This window comes from Myotis brandtii, unplaced genomic scaffold, assembly GCF_000412655.1.
Source record: "Myotis brandtii unplaced genomic scaffold, ASM41265v1 scaffold244, whole genome shotgun sequence".
In the NCBI taxonomy this organism is placed as follows: Eukaryota; Metazoa; Chordata; class Mammalia; order Chiroptera; family Vespertilionidae; genus Myotis; species Myotis brandtii.
In genome coordinates, this window is record NW_005359225.1 from 4179311 (window position 1) to 4203352 (window position 24042).

General features: G+C 41.2%; 1 protein-coding gene and 1 pseudogene across 2 annotated transcripts in view; both read left to right on the forward strand.

Moving 5' to 3' along the window:
• FCHSD2 (FCH and double SH3 domains 2) overlaps window positions 1–22637 on the forward strand; it is a 165732-nt gene extending 143095 nt beyond the window's left edge. Inside the window, exons 14-20 of one of the 2 annotated variants that reach the window (XM_005867107.2) lie at window positions 9306–9437; window positions 16189–16272; window positions 16393–16570; window positions 16872–17092; window positions 18245–18374; window positions 18741–18823; window positions 20572–22637. In XM_005867107.2, coding sequence (XP_005867169.1) covers window positions 9306–9437; window positions 16189–16272; window positions 16393–16570; window positions 16872–17092; window positions 18245–18374; window positions 18741–18823; window positions 20572–20655 — 912 coding nt within the window. In that variant the 3' untranslated portion in view covers window positions 20656–22637. The remainder of the gene's footprint in view (window positions 1–9305; window positions 9438–16188; window positions 16273–16392; window positions 16571–16871; window positions 17093–18244; window positions 18375–18740; window positions 18824–20571) is intronic. The other variant, XM_014540446.1, reaches the window with a different exon arrangement.
• LOC102263813 lies at window positions 11157–12849 on the forward strand (annotated as a pseudogene).
• Window positions 22638–24042: the final 1405 nt, after the last annotated feature.

Genomic DNA, 24042 nt, shown 5'->3' on the forward strand with positions numbered 1-24042 from the left:
CCGGCAAGTCAGGCGGGGAACGTTGGAGTCTGCAGTCACTGGAGCAAGCAAGCCTCATGTTCGCTTCCAGCTGCCTGGCTGCCGGCCGCCATCTTGGCTGACAGTTAATTTGCATAAGGATATGCTGATTAGCCAATGGGAAGGGTAGCGGTCGTACGCCAATTACCATGTTTCTCTTTTATTAGTGTAGATATTTATCTTCTTTATTTGTTTTCTTTTGTTTATTATCTGTCTTTCTCTCTAGAATGTAATCTCCATGCCTGCCTGATTCATGCTGTACACAGCAAAGTGCCTGGCACATAGTAGCTACTCAATAAACATCTGTTGAAGGAAGAAATGAATGAATGGATGGATGGAAGGATGGATAGAGGGAATAGTGGTAAACTAAAAAATAAAATTCTAATCTTCCAACTTCCCACTCTAGCCATAGTGCCCCTTCAGTCCTTGTGCCCTTCAGATTTAAAAAGGCATCCTTGCTAGAGAAATTGGCCAAAATTTAAGAACATTCCTAGAGTTTTTCTCAATTTTTTTACATACCATTCTGCTTGCACATTCAAAAAGGATTGTGTGTGCATGTGCATTTTAAGGAAAAATAATCTATTGAAGGTTTAGTTTTATTTCACTGTTATTGGTAACCCAGCTGGGGAAGATAAGCACACACGGTCCACTTGACTTTGGGGTTAGAAGAGCTTGCATCTTTTCAAAGTCAAACTCCCATCTGCTCAGGTTATTCTGTTGTACAGGAGCTGTGACGACAGCAAACTCCAGGCACAGGTTTGCTTTTGGCTTCAGCAGCAGCACTGTTGGCAACCATGCTTTTCCTGGGACTAGCACCTTTTCTAACTACATCAACTGGGCTGGCACTTACCGCGTAACTGTGTGCTTGCTTCCTGAGCAAATCGGAAATGAACAAGACTTGGTCTCTCTCCTCAAAGAGCGGACAGGCTTTTATAGATCTAGTGTGTGACTGGGCTACCGTATGGCAAACTCAGAATTGCTTACTCCTGAGGGAAGGTGGAGGTGGGGGCGGTGAGGGGGAAGAGATCAGTCAAAGAACTTGTATGCATATATGCATAACCGATGGACACAGACAATTGGGTGGTGAAGGCTTAGCGAGGCTGCGGGGGTGAGCTAGAAGGAGTTAATGGGGGTGAAAAGGGGGACCTATGTAATGCTTTCAACAATAAAGATTTTTTTTTTAGTTGCTTACTCCTAACTCATCTGCACACCTTGGAAAAAGTCACTTCTCTCTGGGTTTCACAAAGAAAGTTAAGTTAAATGATTCTAAGATCTCCAACTCCAAAATCTCGTGATTTTGTAGAGTCGTCAGTAAAGCTTAATACCAACTAGAAAAATAGGAGAGACTTTTGCCCAAGAAGGAAATGTCATTTGTGATAGTCCTTGAAGAACTTTAAAATGAGATTTTTTTTTAAAAAAAGGCTTCTGAGTGTGAAGGAAGAAAATAAAGATGTGCCTAGTACAGTGTCTGGCAGTGAGTAGTACAGTCGGGCAGTGAGTGTTGATTAAATTGGGTATTTTTGAGAACTGTCCAACGACATCAGCTCATCTAGAGACATACCATATCTCCTGTGAAAGGAGCATGTTGCAAATCCTTTTCACTCTTCCTTTCCTCTAGTCCAGTGGTCGGCAAACTGCGGCTCGAGCCGCAGTTTGCCGACCACTGCTCTAGTCAGTCTTATGGAGCTTGTGTCTTCACGCTTTCAGCTGAAGGATATATTGTGTGGAAACTCTACTAACAATAAAAATAAGGGAAAGATGTAGGCACAAAATAGCTTAATGAAGCCTCAATATTTATTTAACCTGCTTTTAAGTGACAGCACTGAAATTATTCACAGGGAGTTATCTCTTCACACTGACAGCTAGCTGGCTAGGAGCATAAATCACAAATGCACAGTCTGGGGACTAAATTATTTCTTCCATTATAGATGCCAACAGAAACATTAGTCATCAAGTTTAGAATTCCCTTCCATCTGGAAAACATGGTAAATACCGCTGTTAGACATCAGCAGTGTAAAGTGCCTTATAGATGTTAAAGTGGTTACATGCCTATTTACCTTATAAAATAAGGAAGGAACTGTACTTAATTGGGTATTAACTCTTTGCCTTCTATGTTATCCTGTAGTACAGAATATAGGAAGGGGGGGGGAGACAAAGATTCACAGACTATAGCACCATTTTTTAAAAGGAGAGCAGTCTACTGTTATATTCAATTGATGGTTAACCGGAGCCTACACACAGCTTCATATGATTGGATCGCTACCAGTGACCCAGTCAGCATTCACTCATCCCTCCCTTCTCTTATTTTCCTGCCTTCTCTTACTCATAAACCCAGTTTACAGCCTAATTTTGAAATTATATTAATTTTAGAATAGAAAAAGTTAGATAACTAGTCTATAATTAGAAATTACAATAATGGGAAAAAACTACCTAAAGCTCATCTTTATAACACTACTGTTAGCAACTTGATGTAATTTCTCTCTCTTTCTACTATTCTTTTTTTAAAAACATACTTATCATAATAATGTTAATTTTGCATATTTTTCCATCTAACATTCCAGATTGCTGAATGGTCTTCAAACCATCCTTTTTATGTCTGTATAGTATTCCATCAGGAAAGCGTGCTGTAATTCATTTAACTAACTGTTCCATATAGGTTCAATATTTAGATTGCCTCCAGGTAGTCTAAATAATACTCTAAAAAACATTTGTATACATATTTCTTTTTTTCATGCTGGGTTTATTTTTTCTGTAATATAGATTCTTACAAGTAGATTTATTGGGTCAGATGTCTATAGTCCTTTGTTTCAGTTTGAGGTTGGGGGTTTTTTTGTTGTTGTTCTTTTTATTATTTTTTTCTTTAGATTCTCAAACTATAGCTAACACTGTTTATGTGACTTTCTTGTCTTCAGCCACTTCTCCCAGCTACTGTACAAAGGCATCCTGACATCTCCTTGGTTGTGCAGCCTCTCTAAGAATACAAGCATTTTGCACAGTTGCATAGACGTAAATTCTGACTCCACTCATTCTGTAGACTATGCTAAATAATGTTTCTGAAAGGCAAAGAGATGAAATATTTTTAATGTTCAGTATGGTAGTTTGGTTCCCATCTGCCTCAATAATGCCTAATAGTCCTTGCAGTTCAATGGGCTTTGTTTTTGAAATATGAAAATCTGTTGACTTGAGCTAATCCCAAAGAAAATAAATGATGGGTGTTTTTAATGTGATAAGTGTAGACTGTAGAAAATTGTAAAATACACCTGAAGAAATCTTCTGTCACTTTTGTTTACATTATTTCCAAATGGACAGTGGTCTTTTTATTGGACTAAATTAAACTCCATACTTAAACAGCCCACGTTTCTTAGTGAAACTGACATTTCAAATTTCCAGTTGGGATCAGTTTTGTTTAATTCAGTAAGTATGCATTGAGCCTGCAATGCTTATGAAACCCTTTGCTAGCTGCTGGGAATTTGCAAGCTGAGTATGTCTGTTGAGATGGTATCCACAGATTGAGCGAACCAGTCTCATGACAGTTAAGACCAAACGGTGGACATTAAAAAGATGTAGAGACTTTCACTTCTAAGAGAAGTGTCTTCAGCTGTATTGTGTCCTTTGATTTTCTGCCTAGTTGAGGGTGCCTGACACAGATCCTTACACGTAGTGCCTGTTCGAAAATATTCATCTGAACCTGAAGATAAGTAGTTTACTCCACCCAAGTGCACCAACTCAGCTTAAAATACTGCTGAAAGTAGGGAGCTTACCGCATATCATTAAAGTATCTGTTCTGTAACAGGTACTATGCCAGGCACATTCCTACATTATTTCAGTTACTGATCACAACAATTCTGAATGTGTTTGCCAACGAGGAGGTGGACTTAGAAGAGTTAAACATCTCACCCAGGAGCACACAGCTGGGAAGTGGAGAGAGCAGGAATTTGAACCCAGATGTGTCTGCCTCTAAAGCCCTTCTCTTTCCGTACTTTCTGACCCTGTGGCTAACCCTTTATCCCTCTACCTGTTGTCATGAATCGTTTTAATTGCTGTGCATTCCTGTTTTTCTTTTTTTAAAGCATTTGTTGAATCATCATCGAACATCCTATTTTCAATATAGCTAGTGGTCTTCTAGCATTTTCAAGTACTATGTGGCCAATTGTCATTAAAATTTCCAAGCTTTACTGATATTTTTAACAGCTTTGCTGAGGTATAATTGACATAAACAGATTGTAAATATCTAAAGCATACAGTTAGGTACATTTTGACATATGAATGCACCAGTGAGAACTTAGTTTCCTCGCACTCCTTCCAGCACCTCAGTCAACCCACTGATCTTCTTCCTGCCACTATAGATTAGTTTGAATTTCCTAGAATTTTATATAAACAGAGTCATACAATGTGTACACTTTGTTGGGGGGTGGGGATGTTTGGCTTCTTTCACTCAGCATGATTATTTTGAGGATCATCCCATGCTGATGCAGGTATCAGTAGTTCCATCTTTTCATTGCTGGGTAGTGTTCCATTGTATGAATATACCACAGTTTGTTTATCCATTCACCTGATGATGGACATTTGGGTTATGGGGCTATTACAAGAAAAACTGCTTTGAACATATGTTTTGAGTGGGTTATATTATCGGTGGAAGTGGAGTTCTTGGGGTGCCCCGAGGAAAAGAATTTCCTGAGGCCCCCACGAGAGGATGGGGTTTTGTGGAAAGCTTTATCGATTATGTAAAATTAAGGGGGTTCCCTCCAAAGTCCCATTTCTGTCTGTCTCCTCATGGAAGAAGTCCAATCTTGTTTTCAGCAGGGCCAGAATTAAGGGTATTGCCCATAGTTTCTGCTCCATATTAAAGTCCAGCATCTGGCTAGCTTAGTTTGTGTTCCCAGCTCTAGTCCGTTGTATGTGGGGTCTGCATGTGTGGCTGCTTAAGGCCACATGGCTATGGAGAGAGAATAGGCAAGTGCAGGTCACAGAGCACAAGAGGGCAAGAACGACTGAGAGGTGAATAAGAGAGAGGGAACACTTTGAGGATTTTAACTTTCCAACATTTCATGCATGTCTGATGGGGTCCACCATCTATCCAATCCATTGTTCCCCGGGCTAGACTGACAGGCAAGCATCTTCCCTACATCACGCCAACCTCACTGTGCATGTACCCATCTCCCCCTTTGTTCAGCCCTTTCCTCAGAGATCTATAGGGTATGGACAGGTGGTTCCCTGGGGAGCGTGAAGTTGTAGCTTCCTGGTAAAGCTGCCCAGATGGCCATGCTTGTAATGTCTGGCCTCCCCTTTGCTCTCTGCCTATTATTAACTAGCTAATTATGATGATAACATTATAGTGGGCATACATTTAACATTTTAAGAAACTGCCAAACTGTTTTCCAGAGTGGTTGTACCATTTTACATTCCCATCAATAGGATGCTGGTGTTTCCAGTGGTTCCACAGCCTTGCCAACACTTGGTATGGTCAGTCTTTTTAATTTTAGACATTCTAATAGGTATTCAGTAGTGTATCATTATAGTTTTAATGTGCATTTCATTATTAATGTTGAACACCTTTTCATATGAAGAAGTATTGTCTCCATTATAGAGATTACATTGAGAAGTTAAATAATTTTCCCAAAGTCACACAACAAGTAAATGGCATAGTCAGCATTCAAGCCCATATGTGTTGAACCTAGAGGACCCATTGCTTTCCAGTTCATTATCAGACCTTAAAGCCCTTTCAGAGCTTATTTTGCCAAGTACAAGAAGATGGCTACTGAAACCAACTCAAAAAGGTTCTTATCTGCCCTTGCAATAAGAGTAAGCATTTTACAACATCAAAGAAAGGGAAAATATTAGTACATCGAGAAAGAATAGTGATTGAAGTTGTGTCAGGTGGCAGGAAGGGGAAAGAGTAAGAGAGCAGTTGTTATGAAACAGAGCCATCCAGAAAGCACATGGCAGTGACCCTACTGCTGTCGCTACAGCCTTTCGTTCCCTTTCATGAGAATCAAAAAATGAACTCAGAACATAAAGGGGAAGGACGGAATGTTTAGTATCAAACAGCGTTGCCAAGATAAAATGTTTTGGATTGACTCCCAGTGCCAAAGCACAATACATATTAACATTCCTTATATATTTTTGGAAACTTGTTCTACCCACATTGGCTTTAATTTTAGTTTTTAAAGATATATGGGTGTTTTTTGTTTTGTTTCGTTTTTGTAATGTCAACAGTTATTTTACTAGAATGTGAAAGCAATTTCTAGCATATGATCCTCGTCTTTTATGACACAATGCCTTGTTGGGAAATAGTAGAATCATAAGCCTGAGGTGATTTGAAAGGTCAAGATTTGAGCCTATTTTTTGTCATTGACCTGACTGACCACAGATGAATTATTTGTAAGATGAGGTACACAATTACCTCACTCAGTTGTGGAGATTTTCAATTGTAGTTATAAATGAGGGATTTTGAAATGAAACCCAATAAATGTGACAGAAAATATGCACGATTTAATCTTCTGAAACCCACACATACAAAAAAAAATCTGTAGAATTTTGTTAGAGAAATGCAGTTAAGAGGAGAGTCCGTTTTAAAATGTTAGTGATAATTACTCAAGAGAAGTCATTTTAATTTATTAAAAAGTAGAACTTAACAATAAAGGCAGCCTCTACTTTTTGACTCATTAAATCCAGGAAATCTCTGACCTTCTCCAGTGACCTCTTCCATATTCATACTTCCCTACGCACTTAGCATTTAGTTGTGGTAGTTTTCCACTTAGATTGTGAGCTCCTGCAAAGCATGATGGTGCCCTCCATTTCATATCTAAGAGCCTAGCATAGTGTTCAACATATAGTCGGTATTTGATATTTTAATTGTTCTACTGTGAGGCCCAGTTCTGACTGTTCATTAATAATGTTATATCCTTAATAATTGGTGCCTTAATAATTGGTACAAACATTGGTGCCTTTGAATGTTTAAACGGGGAAATGTAGCCAAATAAGTGCTTATATGTAGCTACAAACAAAGAAACCTTTAAGCCTGGTTTTGTTCCATCTTTATTGGATTTTTAGTTTAAAGAGTAAAACATCCTTGTTCTAATAGTTCAGATAGTACAGGGGTATATAAAAAACAGTCAGTCACCTCTTCTGTTCTCCAGTCATTACTCTTTTTCCTATACCTTCCCCTGTCAGATAGTTATGATTATATAAATATTATTTGTATGTTAATATCATGGACAGCACTCTAGGTAAATACATTTTTTATATTTTGTACCATTTTAATTAATATGTGCCTTTTAGCTGTGGTGACTAATACACATTTAAACTTTGTTAAAAATTGTTTCCCTCATGCTGTATTTCAAAAGGAAAAATGCCCCTTTTGTGGTAAAATATACATAACATAAAATTGACCATTTACACCATTTTTAAGTGTACAGTTTAGTTGCATTAAGTACAGTACCGTTGTTGTGCAGACATAACCATCATCCATAACTCTTTTCATCTTGCAAAAGTAAAACTCCTCACCCCCCCAAGCCCCAGTTTCTGGCAACCAACATTCTAGTTTATGTCTCTGTGAATTTGACTATTTTAAGTACTTCATTTAAGTAGAATTGTACTTTTTTATCTTTTTGTGACTGGCTTATTTAACTTAATATTAATGTCCTCAAGGTTCACCCATATTGTAGCATGTGTCATAATTCCCTTCCTTTTTAAGGCTGAATAATATTCCATTGTATGTATTTACAACATTTTGTTCGTCCATTCATCTTGGGTTGCTTCCACCTTTTTGGCTACTGTGAATAATGCTGCTATTAACATTGGCATACAAATATCTATTCAAGTCCCTGCTTTCAAATTCTTTGGGTATATACCTAGAAGTGAAATTGCTGGATTATATGGTAATTCTATGTTATATTTTTTGTGGAACTGCCATACCATTTTTTTCACAGCAGCTGCACCATTTTACATTCCTAACAGCAGTACACAAGTGCTCCAGTTTTTCCACTTATCTCCACTTATTTCCTGTCTTTTTATAATGGCCATCCTAATGGGTGCGAAGTGATATCTTGTTACAACGTTTTTTATTTGCATTTCCCCAATGGTTAGTGAAGTTGAACATCTTTTCATGTGCTTATTGCCCATTTGGATATCTTCTTTGGAGAAATGTTTTTTTAGGTCCTTTATCCATTTTGAATTGGGTTGTTTACTGTTGTGTTTTAGGCATTCTTTATATACTATTCTGGATATTAATCTCTTACTGGATATATGATTTGCAAATATTTTCTCCCATTCTGTAGGTTGCCTTTTTACTCTTGTCCTCTGATGCATAAAAGTTTTTTATTTATCAAGTCCAATCTATCTTTTTTTTCTTTTATTACTTGTGCTTTTGGTGTCATATCCAAGCAATCATTGCCAAATCCAGTGTCATGAAGCTTTTCCCCTGTTTTTTTTTTTTTCTAGGAATTCTATAGTTTTAGCTCTTACATTTAGGTCTTTGGTCAATTTGAGTTAATTTTTATAAGTTAAGGGTCTAACTTCACTCTTTTACATGTAGATATCTCATTTTCCCAGTACCATTTGTTGAAAAGACTGTCCTTTCCCCATTGAATAGTGTTGGGACCCTTGTAGAAAATCATTAAATCATATATGGGAGGGTTTATTTCTGGTCTTTCTATTCCCTAACTCATTTTCAATTGGTGTTATTGATCTATAATATAGACACCTCACAGTTTATTCAGACATTCCTCTATTGGTGACCATATAGATTGTGTTCAGGCTTTGGCCACTACATGCACTGTTGCAGTAAACATCCTAGATTATATAGTCCCACATCCTGATGCTTTTATTTCTCCATAATGGATTTACAGAAGTGAAATTGCTAGATCAAGTGGTATGTTTAATTTTTATTTCAGTAGGTAGGTTATTTTAAAAAAATATATATATCAAATTACATTTTTATCAGCCATAGATGAAAGCCTGTTTCTCCACATCCTTGGTAGCATTTAGAAATCTTTTTAATGTTCCCCAATATGATCAGTTTAAAATGGGAAGAGGTCTTTATTAATTGATATTTAACAGTGAAAAGTGAAAGGATACTGATAAAAATTTGAAAGACATTTACTCTTGGTTTTAAAAAAAACCTGTGTCCTTTCATAACATGAAAAATGCGAGTGAGAATAGATACTTATTTCTCTATGCAGTTGAATAAGTTAATATTTTGAAATAATCAGGTTTTAAGTGTTCTCTTGCTTTCAACCACTTTCTTGAAATATTTAAGGTAGCCAATGGCTTCTAATTTTTCCTAGCTTAATGCAGATACTGAAAGAGAAGAAGAAGAGTTTGAAGACAACATGGATGTTTTTGATGACAGCAGTTCCAGTCCTTCTGGCACCTTAAGAAATTATCCACTCACCTGCAAAGTTGTTTATTCGTACAAGGTTTGTATTTCTCTAACACATTGCTCATGTTAAATTGTAACGGCTCTGAAGATACATAGAACTGTATCTACCCAGCCTCTCATACTGTGCTTAACATAAAATTGGTGTTCAGTTAATAGTAGAGGCAACATAACATAATGGTGCAGAGTCTAGGCTCTGATGTCATTTGCCTAGGTTAAAATCCTGTCTCAGCCTCCTAAGGAGCTATATGACCACACTAGTCCCTTCGTCTCTGTGAGCCTCAGTTCTCTTATCTGTAGTATGGGGATAATACTATAAGGCTAGTTGAAATTAAATAACACTTTTATAGCAAAGCACTTGGCACAGTGCCTGGCATCTGATAAACTTTCCATTCATAGAACTCTTACTCTTGTTATCAGTTGCCTGCTTAACACAAGACCCTCTATTAAGGTGATTCTCAAATTGATATTAAAATAAAAAATTTTTACAAAGCAGGTGGTTCATCTTTATCTTTCCTAAGTCTTGATATAAACAACTCTTGTTTCCGTATTAAGCAAGGACCTGGATAAATAGATGCCAGAATATCCAAACTTGGTTTAGTACAATAGTTCTCAATCTCACTCACCCCTGCCCTGCTTGCACATTAAGTTTTCACTCAGTTCCCCTCGTTTTCTCTTTCCCTCACTCCCCTCATCCAGTCCATCAGTCAGTCCTATTGAGTCCACTTTCAAAACGTATCCTGAATCCATTTCCTTTTCACCATCTTGGCCTGCCCTAGGCCATTGCTTTGATTACAGTAAATGGAAAAAAAAAACACTCGTAATTGGTATCCCTTCTTCATACTTGCCTCCCAACAGTCCATTTTCCACTCTGCAGCCAGAATTATCTTTAACACATAAAGGAGATTATTTTGTTCCTCTGCCTGAAACCCTTTGAAGCTTCCCATCACATTTAGAAAAACAAGCTCTTCACTAGGGTCTGCAGTGTCCAGATCGGTCTGGCCCCTGCCGGTTGCCCTAGCTTCACGCCAGACCCTTCCCCCTCCTAACCCCTCACTCACTATACGTTGGCGAATCTGGCTGCCTTTCAGTCTTCAAAGGCACCAGGCTTCTTCCTGTCTTGATAACTTTGCACTTGCTGTTCCTCTACCTAGAACTCTTTTCCCAAATCTTGTTTAGCTGCCCTCTGCTATTCACTGAGGCTCAGTTCAAATAGTGCCTCCTCGGGTCTCCCCTGACCACGTAAATACATAACTGACTGCTCAGTCACTCCTCTCTATCCCCTTGCCCTTTGCCCTCTTTTATCTACTATATAGCACTTGTCATCAACTACACTTAAACTTATTTGTTTTTAAACGTCTTTGTCTGACTCCCCACTAAAAGTTCATGGAGGCAGAAACCTGTCTGTGTCTGTATACCTTGTCTATGTGTCTTCAGCATGTAGGACTGTGCCTGGCACATAGTAGGTACGCAGTAAATAATTGTGGAATAAATAAATGATGTAAGAAAGGCATGAACAAATGAACCCTCCTCTGGCTCTCATGCTGATGGAAACCCAGTGCTTAGGGGACAACAACAGAGGAAGTGTCTGGAGAGAATCTTCAATAATCATATACGGGAGAGTCTCACTCCCGCTATCCCCATCCCTGGATAAGCCAAAAGTTGGCAGTATTTACTTAAAATCCTCGATATCAGTGATTTCCAGACTTTTTAGTTTAACAACCTTTCACTATATATTTAAATTAAAAATACTTCCTATTTTCTGAAAGAGTTGAAGTGTTGGTTTTTTTCCTTATGTAAACTGTTTAGATAATCTTTGAAAATTTGAAATCATCTTCTGAGATACTTGGAGAGTTGTTATAGAGATTATAAAACCAGCTTTGGGAATGTTTCCCCATCTCACCTCTCAGTATTGTATTTACTTTGAAGTTTCAGAATTAAAATTTGAGATCCTTAAGTGGAGAAGGGTCCTAGGTGTCTGAGTGATTACAGACATCTCACATTCATCCAACATCCCCTCTGTTGGCATATCCCAGGTATGTCCCTATGGTAAACAGACTATAAAAATCTACTTAATCAGCTAATCATTAAACATTTATTGAGTGCCCATTTTGTGATAACTTTTGCAGATGCAAGAATGAATGTGACATAATCCATGTCCCCCAGAAATGGATAGTCTGGGAAGAATAAATATTAAATTGAAAAAATAGAATGTGTCTGAAAACATAGTAGAGGTGAAACTGCTAATTCTCCCTGTGATGGTTGGGAGAAATTTTACAGACAAGGTGGCATTTAAGTTAGATCATGAATTCTTAGATCTTTCTAGATACAGTGAGAAGGAAGGGAAGGGAAGGAGCCTTCTAAGCAAAGAGAACAGTAGATACAGACACAGTGTGGTGAGCCTATGGGTGTCTGGGAAATTCAGTGGTGCATGAGCAGCAAGTGTGGGGAACAGAGCAGCTGGAAGTAAGGATGTTTGCCCTCAGAGAGCAAAGGGCCTTGTAGACCAGTCTGAAGTTTGCCTTTTATCCTGCCTGGGAGGAGCCATTGGATGTCCTAAAATCAGACTGGGCTTTTAAGGTAACCCTGATCCCGAAATAGATAACTATAGAGGACAGATTAGAATGGAGATTAAGTATAAGCCTAATAGTGATTCCTATAGTCCAGAATAGCAAAAAGGCCTGGATTAATCTTGTGAAAATAAAGAAAAGCTGTATTTAAGAACCAGATTCAAAAGCCTTAAAAATGCTCATAGAGAACTGGAAACAGCATGTGGGTCTCTTCCCTCTTGCGGCCATCGTAGGAGCGCCAGTGGTCAAAATGAAGTTCAATCCTTTTGTGACTTCTGACCGGAGAAAGAACCGTAAAAGGCATTTCAATGCACCTTCCCACATTCAAAGGAAGATTATGTCTTTTCCTCTTTCCAAAGAGCTGAGAGAGAAATACAGTGTTCGATCCATGCCCATCCGAAAGGATGTTCAGGTTGTTTGAGGACATTACAAAGGTTAGCAAATTGGCAAAGTAGTCCAGGTTTACAGGAAGAAATTTGTCATCTACACTGAACGAGTGCAACAGGAGAAAGCTAATGGTACAACTGTTCATGTGGGCATTCACCCCAGCAAGGTGGTTATCACTAGACTAAAGCTAGACAAAGACTGCAAAAAGGTCCTTGAACGTAAAGCCAAATCTCACCAAGTAGGAAAGGAAAAGGGAAAATACAAGGAAGAAACAATTGAGAAGATGCAGGACAGGAATAAAGTAATATTATATACAACTTTCATTAAAAACTTAAAATTTAAAAAAAAAATGCTCATAACTTTTGACCCTACTAGCATAAATCCTAAGGAAATGACCCACAATATAGAAATATGTTTTGGATACAAAATGTTCTTTCATCATTTTATAAAGCATCTACTTTATAATAGTTCAAAGTTGGCAATCCAATAAGGGAATAGTTCAGTATATTAACTACCTTTATAATGTAACAATAACAATATTACGAAAATTACAATAGTGAGTTTTTTGTGTAAGAAGAAATGCTATGTCAAAAGAAGTAAGATACCAAATTGTATGTACCTTAACATCTCAATTATGCATATTTTCAGCTTTTTTACAATGACATATATTACTTTTGTCTTCAGAAAAACATATCGTTTTAAAAGAAAACAGGAAATTTAGAGAGAGAGTGGGGGTAATTGAGGGCATGGCTGCTTCTGGAGTTCTGGCTGTCACTGTATATTAGGACTTTAGGTGGCAGTGTGAGACCATGTCTTTACTAATAACTATTTACCGACCAACCAGTTTGCTGTCTTTAATTGGCTTGAGGAGATTACCTTCCCTGCTTTAAGTAAGTCATTCTAGTAGGAAGCCCACAAGGGCAAACAACTAACTATGATGCCATGGTCGTCAGTGTTAGAGGGATATGCAGAGCCTTATGAGAGCAGGAGGAAGAAGCAACCAGCTCCTTGTGGGTAGTCTCGGAAAACATGAGCTGGGCCTCAAATTATGAGTAATAATAGTGGCTACCATTTATGAAGTACTGTGTGTCTGGCACCATAAATTTTTTTTTTTCTAATCCCTTCCCAACCCATTAATTCAACAAATATGACTTGAGCACCTTCCATGTACCTAAAAAACTAGGTTCAAGGATCTAGCATTGATCAACACAGACAAAAATCTTCGCTCTCATGGAGCTTACATTCTAATAAGAATAAAAAGAAAACTGAGGCTCAGAGAGGTCTTACGGTCACTTGCCTAAATTATGAAGATAATTGAAAATTACATACTGAAGTTGGACTTGAACTCATAGCAATCTAAACCCCTTCCCTGGGTGGGAAAGAGGGAGCAGCGACTGCTGGAAATAAGGAACAGCCTGGTAAAAGCATAGAGGCAAGGGTACATGGTGTGTTCAGAGAATAGGGACCAGTGTGCTAGGGCCAGAACATCAAGAGACCTTGGGGACCAGTCTCTCTAGAGTCCTTAGTGCCATGCAGAGGACCTGACCTTGTCCAGTAGAAGAATTGGTCACTTCTTGGAGGTGGTATGAGCAAGAAAGTGTCTGCTTATATAACAATGTTGGACAACTTGCATGGACCTCCATGACTTTTTTACAAGGACAGCAATATATTTAAAGTCTTTTTTAAATTATTATTATTGATTTTTTTTTTTTTTTAGAGAGAGAGAGAGAGAGAGAGAGAAACATCGATGTGGAAGAGACACATCAATCAGGCCTCCTGTACGTGCCTCAAGCCCCAGCCAAACCCACAACCTAGGTATATGCCCTGACCGGGAATAGACCTCCTGGTGCATGGGACAACGCTCCAACCAACTGAGCCACACCAGCCAGGGCCATTGGTTGATTCTTGTATGTGCCCTGACTGAGGCTCATACTCTCAACTTTGGCATATTGGACGACGCTCTAACCAACTGAGCTACCCAGCCAGGGTGACAACAATATATTTAAAGGTGTTCTCATGATTGGCTCTTGGTACTTGTTGTTATTGTTATTTTTAATCCTCGCCCAAGGATATTTTTTCTATTTGTTTTTTAGAGGAGGGGGGGGCGGGGGGCGGGGGGAGTGGAGAGAGAAGCATGGATTGGTTGCCTCCCGCACGTGCACCAACTTGGGCGGGGATAGAACCTGCAACCCAGGTACACATCCTTAACCAGAAATCCAACCTGTGACCCTTCAGTGTATGGGTTGACACTCTAACCACTTAGCACCACCGGCCGGAGCGTGTTGGTACTTTTAAAATCTTGCCATGGAATTAGGAAAAATATCTTCGTTATATAGGTGCCTTTTGCTGGTATATTCCACGGTATAATGTGGTTTCAGAGGAGCAAAGAAATTCCTTTGGAAAAGCTACTAAGAACCAGTGAGGCCTGGCTAGAGTGGCTCAGTAGTCCTGTGCACCAAAAGGTTGCCGGTTTGATTCCAGGTCAGGGCACATATAGAAGGCAACCAATATCTCTCTCTTCTCTCTCTCTCTCTCTCTCTCTCTCTCTCTCTCTCTCTCTCCTTCTCTCTCCCTCCCTCTCCCTTCCTCTTTCTAAGCATGTCTTCAAGTGAGGATTTTTTAAAAGTGAGCTTTTCTTTTTCCCCTCATATTTTGAGATCAGAGGTAATTTACTTAACATTCTGGTCCTGGAGTAAATACTTAAGTGATTGATCAGCTATTTTCAATACTATTTTTCCATCTCAAGCAATGTCCAGAATCTGGGTTTGATGAAATGTTTTCATGTACATGAAATAGAAAATGTATCTTAGGGAAGTGACCTGTTTTCTTGCCTTGTTTTTGCTTGTGAAATTTGGAGATTTTTCACACTTTGAGACTATGGTCTCAGGTAATAGTTTTAACTAATCTTGGGGCTTGAGGGAAGCTTTTAAGATTGTTCACTAGAGATTCAGAAAAGGCCAGCAGCCCCCTCCCGGTGAACAGGTGACAGACAAGTCTCTTTAGGGAACAAAGCCACATAGTCTCTCTCCAGCCCTTCTGCAGAGCCCCTGAGGTTTGTCCTCGGGTTCTACAGCCTCAAGGGCAGATTCTGGGTGGCTGATGCCCGTGAACTCCTGCTGTCAGGATAATAAAGCCGCACAGTCAGCAGCTCGTGCAGACGCACCTGAGTGGATCAGCCCAGTCTCCACAGTTAAGTTGGAGCATCATAAATCCAAATTTTGACAGATCTCAATCATTTCCTTTACTGCAACTTTCTTTTCTTGGCCACAGTTCGCCAGTGATTCCAGATGAATTCTAGGTGCTGCTCAAGCTGTCATCCAATCCATGTACATAGCTCCTCACATTTCCCAGCATGCACCTCCATGTAGCCCTCTGCTTTCTAATGCAGTGCTTTCTCCTTGGCCTGTGCGTCCCAAGCCATCGTGGCTCTGTGCTTCTTCATCCCACATTGACCCCCCGAGCCTCCTGAGAATGGCAGGATTGTCATTGAAGAAATGGAGGCATCAAGAAGTTGAATAACTCACCGCAGATGCAGAAGCCGGAGCTGGAACCCTGCTCCCCTGCTTCCCGAGACCGCAGTGTTCATTGAGCTCTTGCCTCTGCAGGACTCCCTTTCTCCAGTTTTGGTTATGGCTTTATTTTGTTTAGTTTAGTTTTGTTTTGTTTTTTAAGTAAAACTTCACCTCATTGTGATAGTTTTACACTTAAATTTTTGTGTTTGATATGTTTTCAAAATCATTTCAGTATTTTGACCCCCAGTTTTTGTTATGATCAGCACACATCTTCTCTTTATCTAACCTTTTTTATTTTGTCCATGACCATCCTACATTGCAGGCTTCTCAACCAGATGAGTTGACCATTGAGGAACATGAGGTGTTAGAAGTGATTGAAGATGGAGATATGGAAGACTGGGTAAAGGTATATTCCTTTGCTCATATCGCCCCTTCTTGTGACATTTTTAGGAGTGTGTTTCGGTTCTTGTTACGCTCTGTCCAGATTGTGTGTGCAAACCTGTTTTGTCACATGTCTTTTACTCAGGCTCGAAACAAAGTTGGTCAAGTGGGGTACGTGCCAGAAAAGTACCTCCAGTTCCCCACCTCCAACAGCCTCCTGAGCATGCTGCAGTCCCTGGCTGCCTTGGACAGCCGGTCGCACACCTCCAGCAACTCCACGGAGGCCGAGCTCGTGTCAGGCAGCCTCAACGGAGACGCCAGTGGTAAAGACTGAAATAAGGCACTCTTTGTCTGTCTCATTTGGCCTAAACTGTATTTCCCCAGAGTCAGCCTTCAGCAGATTAAAAAGCACAACTCCATTCCTATTCTATAACATGTTTTCCTTGATTTGGCCACTTTTATTCTCTATTGTAGAACCCCGAGGTTGATCTTCAGTGGGTAAAAATTACAGCCGTACTCCTACTCTGCGCAGTGCTCTCTTAGGCCTCACATGAGCGTAGGGGAGGTCGCGAGTAGCCTGGCTGTCGTCATTCTCACTGCATTTCTCTCTCTCTTGCCACCTAGTCTGTTTCGTGAAAGCACTTTATGACTACGAGGGTCAGACGGAGGACGAATTATCTTTTCCTGAGGGGGCAATCATCCGAATCTTGAACAAAGAAAACCAAGATGACGATGGCTTCTGGGAGGGAGAATTCAGTGGGCGGATTGGAGTTTTCCCGTCGGTGCTCGTGGAAGAACTTCCAGCCTCAGAAAATGGTGACGCTCCAGGGATGCGAGAGATTCGGGTACGTGAGAAGAGAGAAAGCTGAGTTAAGATAGTTAAAGAAAATGACTCCCGTGGGGTCTGTGGACCCACGCAGAAGTGGGCTGCGGTCTCAGCCTCACCCTCGCCACTCCAGGCCTCAGTTGTCAGGTTTCTGCAAAACCAAATTTGGGAAAGTAGGACTTACGGGTCAGGCTCTTCTGTAAAGGCTGTGTCACACCCCTCCTCTCCCACATTCTATTCTCCGAATCCATTAACCAAAATGCTAAATTGTATGTGACATTGTATGAGGAGAAACGGAAACAAACCAGAGAGGGAATGTATTCTCTCTGTGGTTAGTTTATGCAGTAAAAATATTAGCTTGCTTTTTCTCTCCCTCACTGTCAGCCTCCTGCCAGCCCAGGTTGTGCCGGTCCATTTCAGAGAATTGATGAGCCTGCCAAAGCCCCATTATATTCGTGGCCCTGAGCTTAGCTCATTATAGCAGAACCTGCCTTTACAGGAAACCCCTGATTGGGATCTATCATGGCAGGCCCGGCAGGGCCAGGGCCATAAGGCACATGTCCTGTGTGTATGATATGACCCCTTGGCCCCTTGAGTGTGGCTCTTCCACAAAATACTGACTTCTGCACATGGGCCACGAAGTTTCAGTTGCACTGTACATGCACGCCTGCACGTGGTATTTCGTGGAAGAGCCACACTCAAGGGGCCAAAGAGCCGCATGTGGCTCGCAAGCCGCAGTTTGCCGACCACTGCCTTAGCCTGACATCTATGAGACCTGGGGATGTCAGAAACTCTGCCAGTTATTTTATTTTTCACACATACAGAAAAATACAACTTGTCCCCTTTTTTGTTCTTCATTGAATTTACTGACTTGACTAATTTGGTATGTTTTTAATGGAACTCTAGAGAATGATTTGACTTGATAACTGTTTTAAGATGAACTAATCAATGGTATAATGCAATCTATGAGAGGAAAAAGATTTAAGCAACACAAAATTAAGGTTTAGGGTGTTTAATCCAGGCTCTTGTGCTTCTAATGAATCTGACCAAAAAAAGTCAACAGTCATAACTCAGCTTCAGAGAAAAGTAACTTGTCTGAAGTAGTCAGTCAGAGAAGCTAGTCTGTCCTTCCTGAGTGAGCACTTTGTAACCTCCCTTCCCTTCATGGCAGATCTCTCCATCCCCCAAGCCGCCCGGCTCCCTGCCACCACTACCACTGTATGACCAGCCTCCCAGCAGCCCCTACCCCAGCCCAGACAAGAGGAGCTCCCAGTACTTCCCCCGCTCTCCTTCAGCAAACGGTAAGGGTTCTCCTGGACACGGGTCAAAATGGATTTTCACTCAGAAACTCACTTGTTCACTGGAGGGCAAACAGATCTGCATTAGCATTCTCATTGCTCAAAACCACAAGTAGCCCTAACCGGGTTGGCTCAACGGATAGAGCGTCGGCCTGTGGACTGAAGGGTCCCGGGTTTGATTCCATTCAAGGGCACATGCCCAGTTATGGGGCTCAATCCCCAGTAGGGGGCATGTAGGAGGCAGCCAATCAGTGATTCTCTCTCATCATTGATGTTTCTATCTCACTTTCCCTCTCCCTTCCTCTCTGAAATCAATAAGAAAAAAATAAAAACACAAATAAAATGAGCTTCTTTGGTTCCCTCCCTTAGAAAATAGCGTCCATGCCGAATCGCCGGGCTTCTCACAGCCACCAAGGCAAACTCCTGAGACCTCATATGGCAAGCTGCGACCTGTAAGTCTCTTATCTGGGAGGGCTATCTTCCAAATTGAACATTAGAAATTAGTGTTTCTCCATGGCCCCTGTTTTGTTACTAATTCCCCCATATGAAGGTAAGATGGGTTTGGGAAGGTAAAAAGGTCTTGGAAAAAAAAGAGTATAAAAATCAACACACATTGGCCCTAACCGGTTTGGCTCAGTGGATAGAGCATCAGCCTGCGGACTGAAAGGTCCCAGGTTCAATTCCAGTCAAAGGCATGTACTTTGGTTGCGGGCACATTCCCAGTAGGAGGTGTGCAGGAGGCAGCTGATCGATGTTTCTCTCTCATTGATGTGTCGACCTCTCTATCCCTCTCCCTTCCTCTCTGTAAAAAATCAATAAAATATATTTTTTAAAAAAATCAACACATTGCCCGGCTGGTATGGCTCAGTGGTTGAGTGTTGACCTATGAACCAGGAAGTCGCAGTTCGATTCCCAGTCAGGGCACATGCCTGGGTTGCGGGCTCGATCCCCAGTGTGGCGGGTGCAGGAGACAAACGATCAATGATTCTCTCTCATCGATGATGTTTCTATCTCTCCCTCCCCTTTCTCTCTGAAATCAATAAAAATATATATTTTTTAAATCAACACATCTTGGAAGGTCCAGTCTACATTGGCACTTTTTTCTGAGCCATGATGAGATTCAAGGTGATAGCTGTGAAAGTATATTTAAATTGTAACAAGGTCTGTGAGCATCAACATGGTCTAATTGTGAAACAGAAGCACTTTTTCCCAGCAAGCGTTTATTGAGAACCTAGCTTCCAGGCCTATATTTGCAAGCAGGAGGGGCCGGCAGATACAGACTGGAGAGAAGGGGACCGATGTGTTGCGCCACCCTTCCCTGCTTCGCTTTCTGCCTCTCTGGCCCTTCCTTTTCATTGATCTCTGCTGATGCTTCTTAGGATTCTGTCCGTGAATCCTCTTGAAGTCATTAAACTCACTCTCCTTGTGTAATGCCATCTGCTGCCACAGCTTTGACAACTGTTTATTTACTGACAACTCCCAGATTGATAACTGCAATCCGATCTCTTTCCTGGGCTTCAGGCCTGTGGACATCTCAGAGTGTCTGTACCAAACGTGCTCTGGTCTCCCACAAGTCGTCATCACCAAATCATGCCGAGTTTCCCTCGGAGACAGCTGTCAGTCTTTCCACTTCTCTACTCCCCACTGCCGGCGCAGTTCAGGCTGACAGCAGCTCTCATTCCGATGACTACATCGTACCTTTGCCCTCCTCCACTCTTTTCTCCACACTGTTACCAAACTCATCTTTCCACACTCTGTTTAAAACCCACCACGGACTCCTCTCTGCCTACAGTGTAAAGCTCAGATTTCATGACTTAACCCCAGCCTACTTCTTCCGTCTTCTCTCTTGCAACTCTCCTGCCAAGACATGCGCCAAGGTTTTCAGTTCTCCAGACACAGCACTCACTTCCAGCTCCAGCCTGTGCTGTGGACGAGCCTTTTAGGGCCTCAGTCACTCTTGTGCCCGTGAGGCTTTCAGCCCAGGCAAGACCCTGATTCGCGGGTTTCACATGAAATCCAGGATAACTCCCCCCTCAGCGGGAAAGAGTGAGAATTAGGTTGAAAGAACATGTTCAGAACATTTCTGAGACCCCCTAGGGGCCCATGTCCTTGGATAAATGACTGGTTGGGGTTTGGATGCTTCATTCCGGCACTGAATCCAGAAGCTGATGGGCAATTTGTGTAATTGTTTCCTGCTCAGGTCCGCGCAGCTCCCCCTCCGCCTACACAGAACCACCGAAGGCCAGCAGAGAAGATCGAGGACGTGGAAATCACACTGGTGTGAGGATGGGTTTGCCCGTCTGTTACTGCTACAATCAAGGTCAGGCTTGGAGTTTGGCCAGTCTTGTTTTTTAGGCACCTTTGCATGATGATGACTCTTGAACAGAGCAAAAACCAGGAGGATGATATGTGACTGGATGGCCTGGTGGACTCCTCCCACATGTTGAATATTTTGTGCCTTTTTTTGTTGTCATTTTCTATGTCATCTCTCCTACCATAGCACAAATCCTAGCGGGCCCTCCAAACAGAGAGGGACAGCCCTCGTGCCTAACAGTGTCCATTTTTATATGAGACTCAAGACCAGGCCTCATGCAGGCACAGTCACAGAGACGCTGATCATGTGCACTCGTACAGTATATTACTGTGGCCACAGGATGTGGCAAAGATTCTCATCTTCAAGTGGCTTTTGCTCGTCTGGTTAAGTTTAATCAGATCACGTTGGCTACATAAGGAAGCAGGAGGGATTCCAGGGAGGCTGGCTCCTCCCCGCAGTTGGTCCCAACTGAGAAACCAGTGGACTGCCCCGAGTCTAGCGCCAATTGCATTAATGCACATCTCTACCACAACTAACGGGTTTTAAACAATAACAGTGTCGTTTGTATTAATATTTATGCCATTCATTTAGTACTAGTGGAGCTAATATGGAGGGGCTGAACTAGCAGCCAAATCTTGTCCATCACATAGGGTAGTAGAAAGGAGGCTGCGGCTAAGGCAGAAATGGATCTTCCAGATCTGAAATGAGCCGATTTAATGTTCTTTTTGTATTTGGGTATTTTCCATCTTAATTTTTTGCAGCACATACTCTTCTGACCAGTATCCTTAGAATCTGAATGTCTAGGTAAATTGGGGACACACACTTGCCTTGTTGAGCTTCTCTACTGGAGAGCCGCTGGCATCGTTTTATTCCCAAGTCGTGGACTGGCCCAGCCCAGCGGTCACCCCCGACAGAAAATGCCGCTTCCCAGGTCCCACTGACATTTCCTTGGGAGGAAGAACCTGTGGCTCACGGAGGAAACCAGCTTCCTACGAAAGAGGACTAAAGGATTGCACACCCTGCACAAGTGCAAATTGGCAAGGAAAAGACAAGTTCTCCGCATCACGAGGAGAGCCAGGGGGATTCCTCCACGGGCCAGCAAGCCCCCAGCGCAGGTGTCCCAGAGCCCTCTGCTGGCTCTCCACTTCCTATGGAAGGTAGGGGGGGTGTCACCGAGGGACTAAGGGATATTTGCCAGTTGCTTTTTTTTTTCTTTTTTTTAAGAAATCAAATTTGCAGAATTTAAAAGTTGTATTATGCTTTGAAAACTCCTAAGACTCTAGAAACTTGAAATGCTCGCCAAATGTCCCCATGGGAATTTTTAAGGTCATAGCTGAAGAAATTTTCAGTCTGCCATTTGATCATTTCAGTGACAATACCAACTGATGAATTTTCTCCATGATTTGGGGTTTGTTTCTTTTTTTGTTTTTTGTTTTTTTGGTTTTTTTGCATTTCTTAATCTGTTGATCTATTTGAGGTCTTTTTGTGTTATCAAACTTATTCTTAAGTTTAAAAAAATAAATTAAAAGGGTGGGTTTTTTTAAGATTTTAAAGTTTGCCTACATGTTAAATATCTTCAAAGCACTTTAAAAATCTTCACAGTGCTTGAATAAGGCAGTTCTTGCCACCCAGTCTTGTATTCTCTCTCTAGTTAGCCAAATTGTCCTTGAATCTGGGTTTTCCACACTCTCAGAGGGTTATTTGAAATTTTGTTATATTTTAAATATTTTTTGGAAGAGCTGCTAATTTTATTTTAAAAAAATCAATGTTGTACAAATAAGCCTCCTTTTTAAGAACTCCTCCCTCCAGGACATATAACCCAGCATCACAGTGCACAGGGCCCGGCTTAGAGGGAGTGCCTCTGTGCAGATGTGCTTTCTTTACGTAAAGTGGCTGTAAAAAGTTTGTATTTATTATGTATAAAATGTTGAATAATAAAAAAGTGGAAGTAAGTTTTCTAAGTTTACTTATAAAGACACACTCCTAGGCCCTTCTTTAACCATGTGACAGATAGAGAGGTATCTGTTAACCCATCCCTGGGACAAGCAGTTCCTGATGCCACCACCTGCCAGGTATAACATTCTGGATGCCTAGAGATAGTAACAAATAAGTTGTGGCCTTGCTTTCAAGGTCATTTTCAGCGGTGGGGATCAGGTTCACACATGACAGTACTGTGTGACATGCTGGAAGGGAGGGGAGGACAGTGTGCGCGGGGAGCTGAGCATGGAGCTGATTCTGCAGCTACAGGGACAAAGTCACTGAAGTCCCCTCAGAGGATGTAACTGCTGGCTTCTAGGAAGTGGGAATTCTGAACTCCTCTGTCCTTTCCTCAGCCTCCACCCTCAGGAGTAATGAATCAAGCAGAGATTTTACTGGCCCAGGGGTGGATGGATTCCTGGTTAAAGGCTGAGTCCCTGTGGCTCCCAGCCAGCCACACTGAGGGTCAGGGCTCAGCATGTTTGGGAAGAGGCCTACAGCTCTCCTCTTCCCAGAGCTGCACACATGTGATATGTATTCTCCCAGATATTTTCTGGCCATAAAACTCATAACCCTATGCACATTGCCTTTTTACATATGTGGGATTATATAATACATTTAGGTCTACCTCATTCTTTTTGAAGGCTACATTATAATCCATTATCTGAGCATAACTTTAAGAGTAGTTGGATTTTTTTAGAGAGAAACATGGATGTGAGAGTGCAACATTGATCGGCTGCCTCCTGCACGCCCCCTACAGGGTGTTGAGCCTGCAACCCAGGCATGTGCCCTTGACCACAAATTGAACCAGCAACCTCCTGGTGCATGGGATGACCCCAAACCAACTAAGCCACACTGCCCAGGGCTGTCTGGTCATAATTTAAACATTCCTATAGTGATGAGTGTTTAGGTTGTATCCATCCATTTGCTATTAAAAAGTTTGAAATTGCCCTAACCGGTTTGGCTCAGTGGATAGAGCGTTGGCCTGTGGACTGAAGGGTCCCAGGTTCGATTCCGGTCAAGAGCATGTACCTTGGTTGCGGGCACATCCCCAGTGGGGAGTGTGCAGGAGGCAGCTGATCGATGTTTCTCTCTCATCGATGTTTCTAACTCTCTATCCCTCTCCCTTCCTCTCTGTAAAAAAATCAATAAAATATATTTTTTTAAAAAAGTTTGAAATTAACATCTTTGTACATAATTCTTTATAAATTTGTTCCAGTAAAAACATTGGGGAAATTTCTAAATATGTAATTTGAGAGTCAAAAAGGTATTGTGTTTTTTAATTTTTTCAGATGTTTTTGTTGTTAATTCTCACTGGAGGATATTTTTTCCATTGATTTTTAGAGAGAGCATTGATTTTAGAGAGAATGGGAGTGAGAG